The sequence below is a fragment of the Hemitrygon akajei genome, chromosome 7, assembly GCF_048418815.1.
Source record: "Hemitrygon akajei chromosome 7, sHemAka1.3, whole genome shotgun sequence".
In the NCBI taxonomy this organism is placed as follows: Eukaryota; Metazoa; Chordata; class Chondrichthyes; order Myliobatiformes; family Dasyatidae; genus Hemitrygon; species Hemitrygon akajei.
This window is the reverse complement of record NC_133130.1, coordinates 137729246-137751879: the sequence shown is the minus strand read 5'-3', so window position 1 is coordinate 137751879 and position 22634 is coordinate 137729246. Positions and strand designations below refer to the sequence as shown.

Genomic DNA, 22634 nt, shown 5'->3' with positions numbered 1-22634 from the left:
GTTCACAATCAGAGATTTTGTATGTTGCACAGCCCACTCAGTGATTCGTACTGTCTTCATCAAATCAACAAATTCAGACAATGTGCTTACCTGCTTTTCGATCATCGTAAATCACCAACATAATTTACTATATTCTAGAGCAACATACAAAGTGCTGGAGAAACTCGGCGGGTCAGGCAGCATCTACGGAGGGGAATAAACAGTCGATGTTTTGGGCCAGGACCCTTCATCAGGATTGGAAAGGAAGGGGGAAGATACCAGAATAAAAAAGTGGGAGGAGGGGAAGGAGGATTAGCTAGATGGTGATGGGTAAAGGCTGGAGGGTGGGAAAGATACAGGACTGGAGAAGGAGGAAGCTGATAAGAGAGGAGAGTGGACCATGGGAGAAAGGGAAGAAGGAGGAGCACCGTGGGATGTGATAGGCAGGTGAGAAACAGAGGCAAGAGGCCAGAGTGGGAAATAAGAGAAGAGGGAAGAGGGAGGGGAAAAATTACTGGAAGGAGAGATCGATGGTCATGCCATCAGGTTGGAGGCTACTGAAACGGAGTATGAGGTGTTGTTCCTCCACCCTGCGAGTGGCCTCATCGTGGCAAGTGAGGAGGCCGTGGACTAACATGCTGGAACAGCAGTGGAGGCAGGAATTAAAATTGGCCACAGGGAAATTCCAATTTAGCAGATGGAAGTGATTTATGATTTGCTGTATTTGTTCACGATTTACTATTTTCTATTTCTTAGTCAACATCCAAGCACCCTTAACGCAGATCCACATCTTTCTGACATACAGCTGTTCCAGTGGCAATGGATGCTGGTTGCAAGCACTATAGACGGTATTCACCAACACTGCGGAGATCCAGAGCTCGATCGTGCTGGTTAGCTTGCTAAGAACTTAATGTGGATGGAAGTAAAGAAGTTACTCTGACACTCCAGTCACAAGACCCACTGCATTGAGCTAGTCATGGCACTTAAAATTAAGATATATTGAAAAGATCGATGATTAAAACAATGGTGTATAAAGCTTAGGAAAAAAAAACTAACTTTCTTAGTCAGTGTTAAAGGTTCTGTTTTAACTCACTGATATGATATCTTACAATGCCAACCCTGAAAAGATCACAGAAGATGATAACCAGAGCTTTGTGGTAAAGCCATCCGGTATAACCAACTAGTGTGATATGCAGTAACAATGCGGAGCTGTAACACAGCCTTCGTGCTTAGAGTAAAAAACATTTTCCAGGTGTCAGCGTACAGAAACTTAAATTAATTAAATGACGATTTATCTAGACTTTCTTTGACATCAGAGGCAATTGCTCAAAACAGGAGTTGGTTGAGAAAGTGTCAGGACGCTGAAGCAGGGACCCAATCGCAGACCGTGTACTGTGCACATTGTGATATTAACTGAGTAGCAAATCCTTGGGGGGGGGGGGGGGGCGGCCACAAAGTCAGCGTCAAAGTTCAGGCGCAGATCAAAAATTCCAGAGAAATCCAAAAGCAGAATCAGGAAACAGGCAGAGTTCAGATACAAATGCTGGAAAGGCTCAGGAAAACTCACTGGCACAATCTGGCAACAAACAGGTGAAAACACAGGACTGAAATACACTGAGCAGTAAACAGAGAGGCAGATGATAAGTGGAGCACAATGAGACACAGGTGGCAGCAATACGGGTAATAATGAGAAACAGGTGAGAGACGGCGTACTCAGTAATACAGGGGCCGGAGTAGAGCAGGAGTGGGGACAGGGGCACATGGGGCATGAAAACAAACAAGAGCACATGGCAATACAAAACCACAGACTGACGGCTAGAGGGAAACACACAAAAAGACAAAGTTCAACTGGAGGTACTGACAGAAAGACTCGGAGATGCCAGACCCAAACAGAATGAGACCTTCTTAGGTAGCTTGGATGCTAGAAATGGGAAATGGAAACAGAAAGTGCTGGGAATAGTCAGCAACTCCAGTAACATCAATGGAAAGAGAAACAGAGTTAAAGTTCTGGGACAAGTTACCAAAGGCTGAGCTTGTTTCTCCACAGTTACCATCAACAATCTGTTTTATTTCACCATTCCAAGGAGTCTAAACACAACAGCCTTAGCAATATCAGATCATAAGAATGATTGATCCAACTGTATGGGTGCACTCTAAGAATTATGTTCAGAATTTTGAAGTAATTTACCTTGAGCAACAATAGAAACAGGTCTTTTCATGAAAACGTTGCCCAGATTATTGCACTCCCCTTCAATTTATACATGAATGGAACATCAATTGAAACAACAGCCACCTGCCGGAGAGGAGTGCAGTGTACCAGTAACTGGGCGTGGGGCACCGAGTTACACAAACCATTGATCAGCACAGCACAAGGACAGGCCACTTGGCCCACAATATCTGTGCCAGGCACGATATCAAATTAAACTAAATCTCTTCTGCTTGTATATCATCCATATCCCTCCATTCCCTGTACACACATGTGTCTATCTCACCATCTCTTAACTAATCACTGTTGTATCTGATTCTACCACCAGCCCTAGTAGCGTGTTCCAGGCACGCACAACTCCCTGTGTAAAATCTATTTGCCTCACCCATCTCTCATGGAGCCATAGAGCACAGAAATACGCCACCTGGCCCAACTAGTTTATACTGACCAAGATGCCCATCTGAGCTAGTCTTACTTGACCAGCATTTGTTCCTTCTCTCCCTATCCCTTCCTACCCATCAAAACCCTTCCAATCCACACACCTGTACATTTTTAAAGAATTCTATCTTAGTCATTTGAGTCATCTCTACTGTATGATTCTTTTTTGTGAGTTCACAATTTATCCAACGAAGTGGGTGCACCGCAAGAACCAAGATGGCGCCAGAAATTCTTTGCACGCAGCTCTGAAGGGAATTATCAAGTACTCCTGATTAGGACTACTGCAGCTGAAATCCACAGTCACAGACATGTCACTTCAGTAAGCAACATTGTTATAAGGTGTTTTTAAAAAATCTATCGATCCTCAAAATCAGTAGACACCAGACTGCAGATTGTGGTTGCGAGTGCAATTTTCCTTTATGAGAGGGGAAACGTGGGAAGAGTGCTGGGCTGCAAGTAAGATTGAAATGCAGGGCCCTGACACCTCCACTTCCTACCATATTGCTGGCAAATATAAAACTGATTACCTCAGGGCCAATAGCCGGCCGGTGGCGTAGTGGCATCAGCTCCGGACTTCGGAGCGAAGGCTCCCGAGTTCGAATACAGCCAGCTCCCTTGCATGCTTTCCGTCCGTGCTGGGTTGAGCGTCAAGAAAGCCTGCTAAAAAATGCTGTCACAACGGCGTCGCGATGACTCCACTCCAAGTTAGGGGCTTTCTTCTCTTTCTTCAGGAAGAAGAAGAATACAGTCCCACATGGGGCTCCAGTGCTTATAGCCATGTCATACTGTTCTGTCACACATGGTTTATGAGGTATGGTCAAGGGAGGAGGACTACAGGAGCAATTACAGGACTGCTTTAAGAACTGGATTGTGTTCAGATATTCATCTTCGAATATCAATGAAGATGCCACAGTTGAAGATGCACGACCCGTGCGGATGAGTGCATGCCTTCAAGAACATGCTGGACATACCCAAACCGAAAACCGTGAATAAACCAAGAGATTCCCAGTCTCTGGAGGGCCAGACCTGTGGCGGTCAAGACCGGTGATCGAGAAGTATACAAGAAGGCCAATATGACCTACAGAAAGCTATTTTAAGAGGAAAAAAAAAGATTTCCATTGAAGCTAGGGTTTGCAGGCCATTACTTCCTACAATGTAAAACGTAACACCATGAATAGCTGTGACACTTCACTGCCAGATCAGCTCAACAACTTTTATGCCCGTTTGGAAAGGGAGAATAACACTACACCTGTGCGAATTCCTGCAGCATTTGGTGACCCTGTGATCTCTGGAGGTCAATGTTGGAACATCTTTCGAGAGGTGAACTCCCACAAGGCGTGACACCCCAATGGTGCACCTGGTAGGGCACTGAGAACCTCAACTGCTGGGAGTGTTGAAGGACTTCTTTAATCTCTCACTACTGCAGTTGAAGGTTCCCACCTGCTTCAAAAGGGCGACATTCATACCGGTCCACAATCCCTCATCCGAAATTCTGAAATCCAAAAAGCTCCGAAAACCGAAGATTTTCTCGCCAACAGCTGACGTCACTCAGGTGTGACGTGGCAGCACCAGCAGAGGCCGCCAGACGTCAGTTGCGGCTCAGCGCTCGTACTGGTTACACGTGCATTTGCTGTTCGCTGATATTTTGTGTTCACTGTTGACTTTGTTTAATTTCACTGTGAAAATGTCAAAAAGGGCTGCAGATACCCCTGTGGGTAACAATGAGAAAAGGAGAAGGAAGCAACTATCATTATCAAATATGCAGAAAGTGGAGTTATTGCAGAAGCTTCATCGTGGTGTGTCTGTGCGGCGTCTTACTGAAGAATATGATGTTGGAACTACCACTGTATATGATTTAAAGAAACAGAAAGACAAGTTACTGAATTTTTATAGTGACAGTGACATTCTCCATTTATTCCAATAAATCATTTACCACGTGTTTGATTCGGTTCGTTTGAAACTATATATTTTTATGTTTTATTGAATGATTTTGTTGGAAATAAAAAAAATTCTTGTCATTATTCCCTAAACAATTCAGTATAACAACTATTTACATAGCATTTACATTGTATTCTGTATTATAAGTAATCTAGAGATGATTTAAAGAATACGGGAGGATGTGTGTAGGTCTGGTGCTCCGCAGGGTCCTAAAGTCCACCTGCACTAAGACAGGTTAAATGAGAGATTTGAGCATATGTGTTTTTTTGGTATCTGCTAGGGGTCCTGGAACCAATAAGGAGGGATCCAGAATCCCGGAAAATTCTGAATTCTAAAATGCAACTGGCCCCTAAGGATTTCGGATAAGGGATTATGGACCTGTACCAGTGCCCAAGAAAAACAGGGTGAGTGACCTCAATGATTATCACCCAGTTGTACTTATCTCTACTGTGATGAAGTGCTTTGAGAAGTTAGTCATGACTAGAATCAACTTCTGCCTAGACAACGATCCACAGCAAATTGCCTATCGCCACAATAGGTCTACAAAGGTGCAATCTCACTGGCTTTCCAACTTGGCCTTGGAGCACCTGGACAAAAGTGATACCTATGTCAGGCTGTTGCTTGTCGATTACAGCTCAGCATTCAACACCATCATACCCTCAATAGTAATTAACAAGCTTCAAAACCTGGTCCTCTGTACCTCCCTCTGCAACTGGATCCTTGACTTCCTCACCAGGAACCCACAGTCAATGCATATATAATATCTCCTGCTTGCTGACAAAGAACCCTGGTGTACCTCAAGGATGTGTGCATAGCCCACTGATCTACTCTCCCCAAACCCCTGACTGTGAGGCTAAGTACAGCTCAAAGACAATTTATAAATTTGCTGATGACACAACTGCTGTAGACAGAATCTCAGATGGTGACGAGGTGGCGTACAGGAGTGAGATATATCATCAGCTGGTTGAGTTGGGTTGCAACAACAACCTTGCACTCAGTGTCAGTTAGAACGAGGAATTGATTGTGGACTTCAGGAAGGCGGAGTTGAGGGGACACACTCCAGTCCTCATCCAGGGATCCGCAGTGGAAAGGGTGAACAGTTTCAGGCTCCTGGGTGGCAACATCTCTGTTGATCTATCCTGGGCCCAACATATTGCTACAATTACTGTACAATAAAGATAAGACAGAGACTATATTTCATTAGGAGTTTGAGGAGATTTGGTCTGTCACCTAAGACTCTGGCAAGTTTCTATAGAAAGTAGTCTAACTGATTGCATTGGTGTCTGGTATGGAGGGGCCACTGCACAGGATCGGAAAAAGCTGCAGAGGGTTGCAAACTCAGCCAGCTCCATCATGTGCACTAGTCTCCTCAGCATCAAGGACATCTTCAAAGAGCAATGCCTCAAAAAGGCAGCATCCATCACCCAGGACGTGCCCTCTTCTCATTGCTACTATCTGGGATGAGGCACAGGAGCCTGAAGACACACACTCAACATTTTGGGAACAGCTTCTTTCCCTCTGCCATCAGATTTCTGAATGGAAAATGAACCAACCCACGAACAGTATATTTTTCATTGTAATTTATAGTTTTTTAAACATATTGCACTGTACTGCTGCCACAAAGCCACAAATTACATGATATACGCCACTGATATTAAGCCTGATTTTGATTCTGATTCCGAAGTCAGCGAATCCAGAGGTAATTCCTGAAAGTTAAAGCCCCTTGGCGCGTCTTGAAGTTGGAGGCCCAATGTCTGCAAGTGTTGGCCAGGGTCTGGAGGGTGAGGACCCTACGTCTGTGTGTCTGAGTGTCCAGGGCCAAGGAGTCCAGAGGCCGACTGTCCAGGGGATGGAGGCCTGTCTCTGGGTGACAGAGGTCTGTCTGTGTGACAGATGCACCATCAATAACTCTCTCTGAGACGTAAAAGCGAGGTATGGGCTTTTATTGACTGGAAGAAGGAACAAGCAGTGAGTGACCACCATACTACATCCTGGAGACTGAGAGGCCGGGCTCAGACCTCCATCACCTTTATACAGGGGTCTGTGGGAGGAGCCACAGGAGCAGTCAGCAGGGGGCATGTCCAGACAGGAATATGTAGTTCACCACAGTGATGGAGGACTGTCTGTGTGACGGAGGTCTGTCTGTGTGACGGAGGCCTGTCTCTGTGTGACGGAGGGCTGTCTGTGTGACGGAGGTCTGTCTGTGTGACGGACGTCTGTCTGGGTGACGGAGGTCTGTCTCTGTGTGACAGAGGTCTGTCTCTGTGTGACGGAGGTCTGTCTGTGTGACGGAGGCCTGTCTCTGTGTGACGGAGGTCTGTCTGTGTGACGGAGGTCTGTCTCTGTGTGACGGAGGCCTGTCTGTGTGACGGAGGTCTGTCTGTGTGACGGACGTCTGTCTGGGTGACGGAGGTCTGTCTCTGTGTGACGGAGGTCTGTCTCTGTGTGACGGAGGTCTGTCTGTGTGACGGAGGCCTGTCTCTGTGTGACGGAGGTCTGTCTGTGTGACGGAGGTCTGTCTCTGTGTGACGGAGGCCTGTCTCTGTGTGACGGAGACCTGTCTCTGTGTGACGGAGGTCTGTCTCTGTGTGACGGAGGTCTGTCTGTGTGACGGAGGCCTGTCTCTGTGTGACGGAGGTCTGTCTGTGTGACGGAGACCTGTCTCTGTGTGACGGAGGTCTGTCTGTGTGACGGAGACCTGTCTCTGTGTGACGGAGGCCTGTCTCTGTGTGACGGAGGCCTGTCTGTGTGACGGAGACCTGTCTCTGTGTGACGGAGGCCTGTCTGTGTGACGGAGGTCTGTCTCTGTGTGACGGAGGTCTGTCTGTGTGACGGAGACCTGTCTCTGTGTGACGGAGGTCTGTCAGTGTGTGTAGTGTGAGGTGGGAAAGAAGCCTGTTTCATTGATTTTGTCATTGTTGTTGCTGCTTATGTCGTTCTGCTCAACATTGAGGGCGTGTTATGCTGGCACCGGATTACAGGACGACACTTGCAGGCTGCCCCCCAAAACATGGTTAAGTTGTGCTGGTTCAAAGTTCAAAGTAAATTTATTATCAAAGTACACATATGTCACCATATACAACCCAGGGATCCATTTTCTTGTGGGCATACTAAATAAGTCCATAATAAGATAATAACCATCATAGAATCAATGAAAGGCTGCACCTACTTGGGCGATCAACCAGTGTGCAAAGGACAACAAACCGTTCAAGTACAAAATGAAAGAATAGTAATAGAAAATAAGCAATAAATATTGAGAACCTGAGATGAAAAGTCTTTGAAAGTGAGTCTATAGGTTGTGGAAATATTTCAGTAATGGGGCAAGTGAAGTTGAGTAAAGTTATCCCATTTGGTTCAAGAACCTGATGGCTGAGGGGTAGTAACTGTTCCTGAACCTGGTGGTGAGGGTCCTGAGGCTCCTGTACCTGCTCCCTGAAGGCAGCAGTGAGATGAGAACATGATCTGGGTGGTGAGGATCCCTGATGATGGAGGCTGCTTTTCTGCAGCAGCGCTTTGTGTGGAGGTGCTCACTGGTGGGGAGGGCTTTATCGATGGCGGACTGATCCACATCCTTACTCTTTGTAGGATTTTCTGTTCGAGGGCATTGGTGTTTCCGTACCAGGCTGTGATGCAGTCAGTCAATATACTCTACACCTCACATCTATAGAGGTTTGTCAAAGTTTTAGATGTCATATCAAATCTTCGCAAACCCCTAAGGAAGTAGAGGCGCTGTTGTGCATTTTTTGTAAACGCATTTACGTGCTGGGCCCAGGACAGGTCCTCCGAACTAATAACGCCAAGGAATTTAAAGTTTCTGACCCTCTCCACCGCTGATTCACCAATGAGGACTGGCTCATGGACCTCTGGTTTTCTCCTCCTGAAATCAATAATCAGCCTTCTTGACCTTGCTGACATTGAGTGAGAGGTCGTTGCTGTGGCATCACTCAGCCAGATGTCCAATCTCTCTCCTCTATGCTGGTTTGTCACCATCTTTGGTATGTATTGAATTATTTGTTGGGATACAGTGTGGAATCGACCCTTCTGACCCTTCGAGTCGTGCCTCCCAGCTATTCCCAGATTTAACCCTAGCCTAATCACGGGACAATTTACAATGACCAATTAAACTACCAATTGGTAAGTTTTTGGATTATGGGAGGAAACCGGAGCACTCACAGGAAACCCTCGTGGTCACGGGGATAACGTACATGCTCGTTACAGGCAGCTGTGGGAATCGAACCCGGATCATTGGCACTGCAAAGCGTTGTGCTAACCACTATGCTGCCATGCTGTGATTTGACCCACGAAGTGGTGAGATCAGCAAATTTGAATATGGCACTGGAGCTGTGCTTAGCCACTCAGTCGTAAGTGTAAAGCTAGTAGAGCAGGAGCCAAGCACACAGCCTTGTGGTGCACCTGTGCTGATGGAGATTGTGGAGGAGATGTTTTACCAATCTAAACTGATTGGGGTCTGCAAGTGAGGAAATCAAGGATCCTATTGCACAAGGGGGTATTGAGGCCAAGGTCTTGGAGCTTATTGAGTAGCTTTGAAGGGACGTTAGTATTGAATGCCGAGCTACAGTCGATAAAGAGCATCCTGATGTCTGCATCTTTGCTGTTTGGACGTTCCAGGGCTGAGCGAAGAGCCAACGAGATGCCATCTGCTGTGGACCTGTTGCTCCAGTAGGCAAATTGGAGTGGATCCAAGTCACTTCTTAGACAGGAATCGATATGTTTCATCACCATCTTCTCAAAACACTTCATCCCTGTGGATGTAAGTGCTACTGGATGATAACACTGCACTATAAAATTTTTTGAAAGTGTAGCTTCCTCAGATATTTTTTTGTTTATGATAGACCACCTGACACTGAACACAGATATACTTGAAGGCTACCTGTATCATTTAGGAATTTGGAGAAACAAGAAATTGACTTTTATTGAATATAAATATTGCGCTTTGCAATAGCTCAACAAGGCAAAAAACGTTTTGTGGATTTTCATTTGTACTCAGTGTTTGAGGCTTCTCACTTAAGTGTTGAACAATAATCAGCCAGCACTAATGGGTTCCAGTTGCCCTGATACAGTTTCTCCGTGACCGCAATGTCCTGGTGAAACCTTTCACCACGCTCGTCAATGACAGCGCCAAGATTTGCAGGGAAGAAGTCTAAATGGGAAAGCAGAAAATGAATCTTTAGTGGCATGTTGCACTTCATGGTTTTGTGTGCTTGAAACGTGTTGTCAACCAGCTGCTTGTGGTCTGGTGCTCTGTAGTTGCCAAGAAAATTTTCAGTATCTTTGAATGCCTTCCATACGATTTCCTCTGGTCCCATTAGACTTCTTTACAAATAGCTTGGCACTGATAACCTGTTTGGTTTGTAGACCAGCAAATTTGTCTTCCTTCATCTAGGCATCAGTCATTCTGACTTGAATTATGAATTGAAAGGACAAATATAGACGATTTCAAAAAAATGGTGCGTGATATTCCTACCGCCACTTCTCATACCTTGCATCTTGGAATCCATCAGCATGATTGTCCAGGTTGCAATGGAGCCTCCAGTGATGGGATTGGGGAAATTCTTCTCTATACCTCCCACCTTATTACCACCTCCTTCAATATTTCCCCCTCTCACCTCATGCATGCCCTCTAGTTTTTGATATTTATACCCTGGTAAAAAGACTCTGTCTATGCCCCTCATAACATCATGAACTTACATTGAGTCACCCTTCAGCTTCCAGAGAAAACAAGTTTGTCCAGCCTCTCCTGACAGCTCATACCAGGTAACATCCTGGTAAACTTCAGTGTCCTTTCCCAAAACCTCTCCATCCTTTCTCTAATGGGACAAAATACTCTATATAGCTAAACCAAGGTTTTATATAGCTGCCACACGTTTTTCTTACCCTTATGCTCAATGCCCTAACCCTATCAGCAAGCACAAGCCATTTGCCACCTTTACTCCGCCATCTACTTGTGGGGGCACTTTCAGGCTTAGACCCCAAGATCCCTCTGTACATCCAGTATTTGGTCTGTGACAACTGTGAATTGGAAGCCCTTCAACCCTCAGTGCATTAGACCAGAATCCTTGTGGAGGGCTTGTTTACTTGCTCTTCAGCCGTGTTCTCTGGCTGAGAAACTGTGCAGGCTGCTGCCTCATTTTCCTGCGACTGTGAGATCTGCGTTGAGGCGGGAGCATTGAAAAGTTCTGCAGGGCCTTGCATGACGTAGGCAGTCTGCATATTAGCCCCTGTGGAGCAGCTGGTAGAGGGGTGGCTCAGCGTGGTGTGAACGCGAGCTATGCCGAGTCTGTAGCTCAGCAACTGCGGTCACTGAGGGACTGTGACCCTGATCCCGAGAGGAAGGAGAATCATTGCACATGGTCCATCTTTCTAGGTTCGCAGGACTGGGACTTGAGGCTGAAGTAGTGGGTATGTTGAATCAGTGACACTGATCTCATGGCCACACCATCTACTGTAATAGTTTACTTTGGCTCAAGGGCCAAGGAGAGGAATGGGATGTGACTGCCCTCCTGCGCTGGTGCCCGGCGAACGAGAACCTGTGTACAGTGTAGGAAAACATCAACTCCCTACCTGGAAATCCTCTCCAGATATCTTCAGCAAAGGGCCAGGCAGACCAGGAGGACCGGGGGGACCCTGAGAGAGAGGAAAACAGTCTTGTCAAACAATCAAATCAACTTCCACGTTTTCTGATGCTGCGCATCTCCTCAATCTAGATGCCGTCTCTGCAGCAGGAGCATTCTTGTTTGATAGGACAAACAGCGACATAGAAAGCCTTCACTGCTCTAACTTTCCAAATGTACATCATCACAGGGGCTTAGTAGACTATTAGGGGTGAATTGCTGCTTACCAAGGTGTTTCATAGTGTATTAGAACTCCAGGAGGGCCAGGTAAATCAGTGTCAGTGTTTACTGCCAGGCCAATGGCTTTATTAGCTTTTTTATACATCATTATTCATTGTTGAATCCTGTTTTCTTGTTGCTAACACACAGCAGCAAATCCCTAATACGTATAAATGTATCTGGTGAATAAAGCTATCCTTGATCCTTGATCTCCCCGGTGGAGAGCAATTAACAACCTGCTGGAGGAACGTACCGCGAAGTTCACCCAGCAAACTGTGTGCTGACAGCATCCGCTATCCCTCGAGTTTCCTCAGTACAGGGGCCGCAATTATCACCTGGCTTATGTTGAGCAGGTCACATAAGGTTCCTGAAAGAGGCCCACAGTTCCTTGGGAGGAAGTCACCAGGCAGGCAACAGGTTAAAGAATGTGGTCAAAGCTTCCTTGAGGAAAGGCAGTGATCTCTATCGACTCTCAGCGGTCCCCGGCCTGCGACTGCTCAACGTGGAGAAGCAGCATTTGGGTCGGGGCCCGGCACGGGGAGCACACACGTCACCAGCGGAAAGGTGCACCCTCTCACGACCGCCCAGCTCCTCCTGCTCGCGTGCAGAAGAGGCCGTCGATCCGGCATCGGGTTCATCAGGCACCCCCAGGACCCCTGGAATCCCGATGGACCAGCAGAGAAGATAAAGGAAATGTAAAGACAGACGGACAGAATGCTGGAGGAGCCCAGCAGGGCAGGCAGCATCTGCGGAAAGGAATAAAGAGTCAACGTTGCAGGCCAAGATCCTTCATCAGGACTGGAAAGGAAGGGGGAAGAAGCTGGAATAAGAAGGTGGGGGAGGGGAAAGTGTGTAACCTGGCAGGTGGTAGGTAACACCCAGCGAGAGGGAAGGGGGTAAATCTGGCATCTTTAATTAAAACCAGGACCACTCAGTTGGTTGCAGACAACAGGGAGCTCACGGTATAACTCCCTCCCATCTTTGTATTCTCAGTGGCATCAAACAGTTCCCGGTTTCTTCTTCCCTAAAAGTTGTGGGACTTTGGATTGTATTTGCCTGCCTGCATGGTCCTCACTTCCCTCACGCCTGCCGAGAGCACTTGTTTCTCCTTCCGCTTTCACTCCGCTTTTTCACTGTATGGATGATCACCTCATTCCAACACCCCGACATCAGCTGTCAACTGGAGACTGTTACCCTCAGTCCCTCATCTACAGAGGGGACAGCGTGTGCAGCGACAAGGGAGACAAGGAAATGATATTGTCTTCGGAAGTCACGAAAGCGTTGGAAAATCTGTGGTCGCAGTTGCTTTACTCGACGTTCATAACAAAGGTACAACAGTAAAGCAGAGTTGCAGGTCTCCAACTCAAACTGTAAGCAACTCACTCTACTCTCAGTACGGAGGGAGGAGAGAACAAGAAAAGAGCTGAAAAACTGGGCGCCATGGAGGTGTAGCTGTTAGCGCGATGTTATTACATGTCGGGGCGGCTCGGAGTTCACAGTTCCATTCTGGCACTGCTCTGTGAGGAGTCCTCCCTGTGGAACGGGTGCTCCAGTGTTTTCCCCAGAGTCCAAGGACGTGCTGCAGGTTAATTATCCCGTGATGAGGTTAGGGTTAATCTGGGTTGTGGGATTGCTGGGGTAGCCTGGCTCGATGGGTTGGAAGGGCCTTCTCCATATTGTGTCACTAAATACAGACAGATAGATAGATAAATAAATAAACGTTGCCCAATGGTCATTTTCATTCTGAAAACTAGCGCAGGTAGATGAGGGAGATTCTTTTGATAAGAACAATCTGTGATACAGTTCAATTTATGCCAGTGTGCAACAGGCTTACAAATTTCCTTGAAGTACAGAAAATACAGAAGCAGCTCTCTGAATCACTGAACATTTACAAACAGATGATTATACAAACATCACCACCTATAAGGAAAGCTAATACACAATAAAAATGACAATTTAGACTGTAATCCAACAGCGCCCAATAGGGAATTGAAACATTATGGGTACTGTATATTAAAATGAAGTGCAGATATTATGAGTATAAAACTGTGCTTGATGTCCAGCCCACCTGGAGGGACACATGGAACAAAGTTCAATACTTACTGGTGGTCCTCGAATGCCTTTTCTTCCTGGGCTTCCTGTAAATCCTTTAAGTCCCTGAGAACAAATGGTAAACCTGTTCAGTTTTAGTTGCATTTTGATCTGTCTGTACTTCTCTCTGAAAAGGTAAAGCAGCCGGCATAATCACAGACCCTATCCACCCCAGACTTATCCTCTCTTCTGCCACCCCCCCCCATTCCCCAGGGCAGAGGACACACAAGCCTGAAAGCACGTGCTCCTGGGCTCAAACTCAAAGATGGCTTCTCCCCACTGAGATGTCAATTAAGTTGGACGCTTGGCCTCACAATCGACCTCGTTATGATCTCGCGCCCGATGGCCTACCTACGCTACACTTCCTCGGTTCCACTTTATTCTGAATTCTGTTGCCGTGTTGCCGCGCTCCACCCCAACGCACCGCGTAACGACCTGAACAGTTCGCAAGACACTGATGAAGCAGTTCCAACTCCATCATCCCGCCGAGTGTTGAACTGATAATCGCTGATAGTGGGTAGGTAAATCTAAAATCAATGTAACATTGGGGCAACGTAGCACTGAATGGGAAACCCTGAGCAAATGTTACAGGCGGGAGAGTTTCACCATGGGGGCTTCGACATGATTCACAACTTTCATCAGTTTCAGTTGTACCTGATCTTGGTAGAACCCTGGTGTCCATTTAGCACAAAGCACATTCCAATTCTAACTCATTACCCATATAACATCCAGCTAAATCCAATGGGGGAGAGGGAGGGGGGAACCTGTCTGTGGATCAGAGGCAGTATACACCCGACAGGAAAGGGTTTTCACTCTGTACACAACTAAAGTCAATGAAATGGACCTTCACCATAGGAATGACTTCCACACCAATGCTCTCTCTGCACTGGGGGCAAAACACTTACCACAAGTGCAACACTACAGGAGTAACTTGTGCACCAACACACTCACTGCACAGGGGGCAAACCACTTACCTTAAGTCCAAGGCGACCCTGTAGGAGAGAACAAAACACTGAACTTGATTTCCATGACATGAAATAATCTGTATCGAACATATTTGATTGACCATGCCACGCTCCCAAAAAGAAAAGCTGGAAAAAGAACTGAGTTCATTACAGATTATGGCCAGGTAAAAATAGTTTTCTATTAATGTTGTTCAACATCCTCTGAACCTTCTCCTTCAAATCTACTGACACAGAGTCACACAGCAAAGAAATCTTCGACCCATTGAATCTGCATCGGCCATCAGGCACCAATCTATGCTAAATATGGATATTCTCATTTGCTCACCCCACGTTCTACCCCTCAAACACACACTAGGGGCAATTATCCACCAACCAGCATGACTTTGGAATGAGGGAGGAAACCGTTGCACCCAGGGGAAACCCTTGTGGCCCCAGGGGGAACGTGCGCCTGAGCTCAGGGTTGGAGCTTGGAGGAAATGGCTTCACAAAATGTGTTACGGAGCCATCTCCTGGGATGAGATCTGGCTGGAGCTTCACCTGATGGCTTCAGGGCATAACGAGAAGACCTGAGTTATAGAGAGAAGTTTATAGAGAGGTTTTTAATTCCCTGAATGTGACAGAATGAGGGGCAACCATATAGAAGTGTTTCAAACTGTGACATAGACATGATATTAGAATTTTCTCCACAGTCCAAAGCTAGGGGGCATAGGTTTAGTGAGGGAGGGGGCAGATTTAAAAGGGACCTGAGAGGCAACATTTTCACACAGACGAAGGCGGTTAAATGGAACGAGCTGCCGAAGGAAGTAGCTGAGGCAGGTATCACTTGGATAGGTACATGCAGGGGCGAGTCTTGGAGAGAAATGGACTGAACGTGGGAAATTGGTTCTATCTGGGTGGGCACCGTGGAAGTCAGAATCAGGTTTATTATCACCGGCATGTGTCGAGAAATTTGTTAAATTAGCAGCAGCAGTTCAATGCAATACATAATAGGGAAGAAAAAATAAAACAATAATAACAACAATAAATAAGTACATCAATTACAGTATATGTATATTGAATAGATTAATAATCGTAAAAAAAACCAGAATATATATTAAAAAAGCGAGGTAGTGTTCACAGGTTCAATGTCCATTTAGGAATCGGATGGCAGAGGGGAAGACGCTGTTCCTGAATCACTGAGTGTGTGCCTTCAGGCTTCTGTACCTCCTACCTGATGGTAACAGTGAGAAAAGGGCATGCCCTGGGTGCTGGAGGTCCTTGATAATGGACGCTGCCTTCCTGCGACAGCACTCCCTAAAGATGTCCTGGCTACATTGTAGGCTAGAACCCAAGGTGGAGCTGACTAGATTTACAACCCCGTGCAGTTCCTTTTGGCCCTGTCCAGTAGACCCCCCCCCCCCACCCCCATACCAGACAGTGACCGGCCTGTCAGAATGCTCTCCACGGTACACCTATAGAAGTTTTTGAGATACCAAATCTCTTTGAACTCCTGATGAAGCATAGTCATTGTCTTGCCTTCTTTATAACTGCATCGATATGTTGAACTAGGTTAGATCCTCAGAGGTCTTGACACAGAGGAACTTGAAGCTGCTCACTCTCTCCACTTCTGATCCCTCTATGAGGACTGGTGTGTAGGTGTGGACTGGCTGGGCCAAAGCCTGTATCTGTGCTGTATTGCTCTCTGACTTTATTGACTAAGGTGTATCTCTTGGGATATCTCTTCCATGCCCCTGTTGTTCAGGTACTGGACATGTGCCTTGCTGGGATCTTGTGCCGGGCAGCATATGTACCAGATAAGCAGCACACAACCACACTTCCTTCAAGATCTGAACCTTGGGCAAATAATTTGGGTAATGATTAAAATATGTGAACCACTTGAAGCTTTAACAGTGCACCGCATTAATTAACGTGCACAACCTACCAGAACTCCTGGCAACCCTTTCCTTCCTTCATCACCAGGGTGACCAGCTTCTCCCTGCCAACACAAACAATGCCACTTTGATTTACTATACAATGCCAAATAGATAAAGTTTATCCAAGCATATCTTAAATTAAATACATCTGACTCTCAATAATATCAAACCATCTGGTCCTCCCTGGGAATAACCGATTTAAAGACTTAAAACTGTTACGTGACTCAAAATATTTTAAAATTAAAATATAATAAAATCAATTAAATACTTAGGAAAATAATTTAAAGTCTAAATAATTAAGCTTAAATAATTAAAAGCCCAAAAAATAATTTACTCCCTGTGGCCACTTCATTAGGTACACCTGCTCGTTAATGCAAATATCTAATCAGCCAATCAGGTGGACATCCAACCTCTGCCCAGTCAGGTTGGTATCAGATTCATACTGCAGTGTTGGCAGTCCCAGGATAATCGGAGTCCATAATGGAGGTAAGGGGCGGAGGTAGGGTAGGGTAGGGGTAGGGATGGGGGTTGGAAGGCAATTAGTTCTCTTTGATTGATATGCCTCACCGCTGTGGCTCGAAGCTGCCCTCTTCTGGCCGAGTGTGGAACTACAGTTCCAACTCCCCCACTGCGGGGACGAAACACCTCTCTCCTTATCACCGAGTAAAAACAGATGAAAAAATGCATCCAAATTTCAGCTTAAAATATTACAGTTAATAACTCAAGCACAAGTAAATGAAGATTGAAATAAACCTTTCAGGTGCTGGCTACAGTTCAGCACATCACAGAGACCAGGCCCCCCTCAATGGACTCTGCCTATACTTCTTGCTGCATCAGCAAGGCAGCAGTCAGCATAATCAGAGACCCCACCCACCCGGACATTCTCCTCTCTCCCCTCTTGCATCAGGCCGAAGATACAAAAATCCTGTAAGCAAGGCTCATATCCCACTGTTATCAGACTCTTGAACAGGCCTCATATAAGATAACCTTGTAATAATAACCTTAATAACCTGGTAGTGATTTTACACCTTATTGTTCACCTGCACAGCACTTTCTCTGTAGTTTTTACACTTTATTGTACATCATGTGTGGAATGCTCTGCCCCAGAAGGCAGTGGAGGCCAAGTCTCTGGATGCATTCAAGAGAGAGTTAGATAGAGCTCTTATAGATAGCGGGGTCAAGGAATATGGGGAGAGGGCAGGAACGGGGTACTGATTGTGTATGATCAGCCATGATCACAGTGAATGGTGGTGCTGGCTAGAAGAGCTGAATGGCCTACTCCTGCACCTACTGTCTATTGTCTTAATCTGTCATTATTTTGCCTCAATACACCATGTAACGAACAGTATGCACGAATATGCAAAAATAAATTAATTCTAATTCCATCTAAATTAAAAAGAGAAAATGCTGGAAATACTGAAAAATTTCCCACTTCAGTCCCACACTGACCTGTCAGTCTGTCATCCCTGTACTGTTAGAGTGAGGTCCACCACAAGTCTGAGAGACAACACTTCATCTTCTGTCTGGGCAGGAGGCATCCTTCTTGACAATATTGAATTGTACAACTCCAGGCACCCTGATTTCTCCATCGCCTCGGTGGACTATCTATGATATTGGTTCACCTTGTTTGTATTCTGCATCTCCTCTTCCCCACTCAGCTTTTTACCCTCTCTGGGAGTGGGAGGCTGTGCCCAGACTAACCTGTCTGACTGTCTGCCTCCTTTGGGAGTGGAGGCTGTACCCAGACTAACCTGTCTGGCTGTCTGTCTGCTACACTTTTGTTATTTTGTCTACGCTCCTTTGCACACAGTCTCACCTCTTTCACTGCTCCCACTCACTCACTCACTGACAAGATCACCTCGTTTATCACTTAGTCTCATGGCCAAACCAATAATAAAAGGGAAAACAACAACAAGGAGCAGAATAAAGTGTTACTGTTACAGAGAGAGTGCAATGCAGGCAGGCAATAAGGTGCAAGATCATCAAGGGATCAAGAGTTCATCTAGATAGTGAGAGGGCCTAGCAGTGGATGCTAAGAGAATAATTTCCTCTAAAGGACATTAAGAATTGGAGGCTGAGTTTCAGACTAAGAGGTTGACACTTCCTAAAGAAGAGATATTTATTTTCAGAGGCAGCTGTTCATCATCAGCACCCTCGTCTCCGGAGAAGTGGGGCTGAGGTCAGGAGTAGATCAGTCATGGCTGAACTACCCATAATGCTGTTCTCATGACAGGTAAATGGAAACTGGGCATCACCCTTGCAGACTTCGAAACCTCCACACAATCTGCGTTTAGAGGAGGCCTCACATGCAATGAACAATATTCTTCTTCTTAGTTACACATGAGCTTCCAATATATGTGCCTTTACCCTCAGTTGTAGAGGTCTGACCTAAGCACAGTATTCAGCTCAGGGTAAAGATGGTAGAGTGATGGAACCAGGGTTGACAAGAGAGCTGGAACTTTTAGTCAAGAGGAAGAGAGATGTACAGAACATGGAATAGTACAGCACAGGAACAGGCCATTCAGCCCACAATGTTGTACTGAACCAGCTAAAAAGCAAATCAAAAACATCCAAACACCAATTCCTTCTACCTACACAATGTCCATATCCCTCTATCTTCCTTACATCCATGTGCCTATCCAAATGTCTCTAACAAGCCTCTAATGTACTTGCCTCTACCACCATGTCAGGCAGCACATTCCAGGCAGTCACAACTCTCTGAGTAAAAAACTTACCCCTCTCCCCCACAAACCTACCCCATCTCACCTTCAATGCATGCCCTCTGGTATTAGATATAGCAATCCTGGAAACAAATACTCCCCGTCCACTCTATCCATGCCTCTCATAATCTTGTAAACCTCTGTTAGATCTCCACTCAGCCTCCAGTGCTCCAGAGAAAACAACTCAAGTTTATCCAACCCTCGTGATAGCACATGCCCTCTAAACCAGGCAGCATCCTGGTGAACCTGTCCAAGTTGCATGCCATCTTGGACAATGACTCCTATCCACTCCATAACGTACTGGTTAGGCACAGGAGTGCATTCAGCCAGAGACTCATTCCACCGAGATGCAACACTGAGCGTCATAGGAAGTCATTCCTACCTGTGGCCATCAAACTTTACAACTCCTCCCTCGGAGTGTCAGACACCCTGAGACAATAGGCTGGTCCTGGACTTATTTCCACTGGGCATGATTAACTTATTATTATTTAATTACTTATGGTTTCATATTGCTATATTTCCTCACTATTCTTGGTTGGTGCGGCTGTAACGAAACCCAATTTCCCTCGGGATCAATAAAGTCTGTCTGTTTGTCAAACCTCTTCTGCACCCTCTCCAAAGCCTCAACATCCTTCCTAGAGTGGGGCGATCAGAACCGTATGCAATTCTCCAGATGTTACCTAACCAAAGCTTTATTAAGTCACAACGTAACCTCCTGACTTTTGAACCCAGTTCCTTGACTAATAAAAATAAGCATTCCATAAGCCTTATCAACCGACGTAGCCAATTTTATGAAGCTATGAACTTGGATCCCAAGATCTCTCCACTCAGAAACACTGTCAGGGATCTTGCCCTTAGTAGTGTACTGTCTCCTTGCATTTGCCCCACTGAGGTGCAGCATCTCACATTTATCTGGGTTGAGCTCCATCTGCCATTTCTTTGCCCATATTCGCAACTAATTTATATTGAGCTGTAATCTTTGTCAGTTTTCTATACTATCCACAACTCCACCAACCTTGGTGTCATCCACAAACTTACCAAGCCACCCATCTATATTTTCATCCAGGTCATCTATATACATCACAGACAGCAGAGGACCCAGCACAGATCCCTGTGGAATGCCACTAATTACAGACCTCCAGCTCGAATAAGCCCCTTCAACCACAACCCTCTGTCTTCTATGTGCAAGACTGTTCTGAATCTAGATATTCAATTTGCATCTTAATCTCCTAGATTAGCCTCCCGTGAGGTTTAGGAAACAAAAAGCAAACAGTGCTCTTGAGAGTTATCATGTAGCTGGCAAGGACCTTAAGAAAGAGTTTAGGAGAGTTTAAAGGGCTTGGTGGATAGGCATTCTACACATACGGGAAGAAAAGGAGGATGTCCAGAGTGAGAGTAGGAGTGCTTAGGGATAAAGGGGATAACATGCCCGAAGTCAGAGAAGGTAGGGAAAGTCCTTAACAAATACTTTGCTTCAGTCTTCACCAGGGAGAAGGACCTTGATAAATGTGAGTTCAGCACAGAACAGAGCAATAGGCTGGAACATGTTGGGGTCAAGGCTGTGTTGGAGTTTTTGAAACAATAATAGGATAAGTAAGTCCCTGGGTTGGATGAAGTATACTCCTGGTGACAACGGGAAGCGAGCGAAGAGATTGCTGGGGAGTTGAAGATGATCTTTGTATCCTCACTGGCCACAGGATTGGAGGACCTGAGGTTTGAGGAATGGCAAATATTGCACTTTTGTTCAAGAAAGGAAATAAAAATGATCCTAGGAATTATAGACCAGTAAGTCTAATGTCAGTTAGACAAATTATTGGAGGGGATTCTTAGGGATGGGGAATTATCAGTATTTGGAGAAGCATAATATTTTTAGAAATAGTCAGCATGATTTTATGAGGGACAGGTCATGCCTCAGGAGCCTGACTGACTTTATCGAAGAGGTGACAAAACAAATTGATAACAGTAGAGTGGTGGATGTGGTGTATATAGATTTTAGTAAGGTGTTTGACAAGATTCCCATGGAAATCTCATCTAGAAATCTATGAAACATGGGATCAGTGGAAACTCAGCAGCATGAATGTGGAATTGGCAAACCCACAAACAGCAGAAGGCGGTAATAGATGGATCACATTCTACCTGAAGGTCAGTGTCTAGTGGTGTTCTGCATGGACCCCTGCTCTTTGTGATTTTAATCAGTGACTTAGGTGGGAAGTGGAATGGTTTGCAGATGATATGAAGGTTGATGCAATGGATAATGTAGAAGGTCATTGTGGGTTAGAACAGGACATTGACAGCATTTAGAGCTGGGCTGAGAAAAGGCAGATGGACTTCTGTCTAGCAAAGTGTGAAGTGACACCCTTTGGAAGCATAAAGTTGAAGGCAGTGTACAAGGTTAATGCACAGAGTACAGGATTCTTAGCAGTGTGGAGGAACAGAGGGATCTTGGGCTCCACATCCATAGATCCCTCAAAGTTGCAGTGCAAGATGATGGGGCGGTTAAAAAGGTGTATGGCGTGTTGGCCTTTGTTATTCAGAGTATTGAGTTCAAGAGCAATGAGGTAATATTACAGCTCTTTAAAGCTCTGGTTAGTCTATACTTGGAATATTGTGCTCAGTTCTGTTCACTTCATCAGAGGAAGGGTGTGGAAGTTTTAGAGAGCGTGAAGAGGAGATTTACTAGGATATGTCTTCTGAGGATAGTTTGAGTGAGATAGGGCTTTTCTCTTTGGAGTCGAGGAGGATGAGAGTCAACTTGATAGAGGTGAATAAGATTTTAAGAGGCATAGATCGAGTGGATAGCCAGTGCCTTTTTACCAGCATGGCAATGGGTAAAACTAGAGGAGATCCTTTTAAGGCAAGGTTCAGGGGGCTTAGGGGGTGACATTAGGGGTAGATTTATAACCCAGAGAGTGGTAAGTGACTGGAATCACTGCTGGGGATGGTGATACAGGCTGATACATTAGGGATATTTAAGTGCCTTTTAGGCACATGGGATGAAAAATAAATGAAGATTTATGAACTGTGTAGGATGGAAGGGTTAGATTGACTGTGGAGTAGGTTAAAAAAATTGGCACAACATCATGGGCCAAAGATCTTGTACTGCGCTCTACTGTTCTATGGTCTATGTAAAACATAAAGGTTTTTACTCTTCACGCATGTGAAGGATTTACGGAATAAGGTAAATTCAATTTTAATACACAAACGGAGGTCTACTTAACTGCAGCAAGACATTTTGTGCTGTGTTACTCAAACCTTTTCTAATGACTAACATATCATCTGCCTTGCTAATTGCTTGCCAGACCTACACAATAACTTGCAGTAATCTGTGTAAAAGGACACCCAGGTCCCTCTGAACACCAGCACCTTTTAAGCTCTCATCATCAAAACATACTCTGCTTTTTTGTTGGCCAAAGTGAATGACCTCACGTTTGCACATCTGCCGACTCACCCCCTTACTTAACCTGTCTATATCCCCTGAAAGTTCTCTGCATCCTCCAACAGTCCACGTTGCCTCTCAGCTTAGTATCGTCAGC

At 45.6% G+C, this 22634-nt stretch overlaps 1 protein-coding gene across 1 annotated transcript in view; it reads right to left on the bottom strand.

Moving 5' to 3' along the window:
- The window catches only part of LOC140730960 (uncharacterized), a 405020-nt gene that overhangs the window by 16820 nt on the left and 365566 nt on the right, over positions 1–22634 (bottom strand). The window contains exons 59-62 of the mRNA XM_073052071.1: positions 16390–16443; positions 14478–14495; positions 13516–13569; positions 11144–11206 (exon numbers count right to left, since the gene is read on the bottom strand). Coding sequence (XP_072908172.1) covers positions 11144–11206; positions 13516–13569; positions 14478–14495; positions 16390–16443 — 189 coding nt within the window. The remainder of the gene's footprint in view (positions 1–11143; positions 11207–13515; positions 13570–14477; positions 14496–16389; positions 16444–22634) is intronic.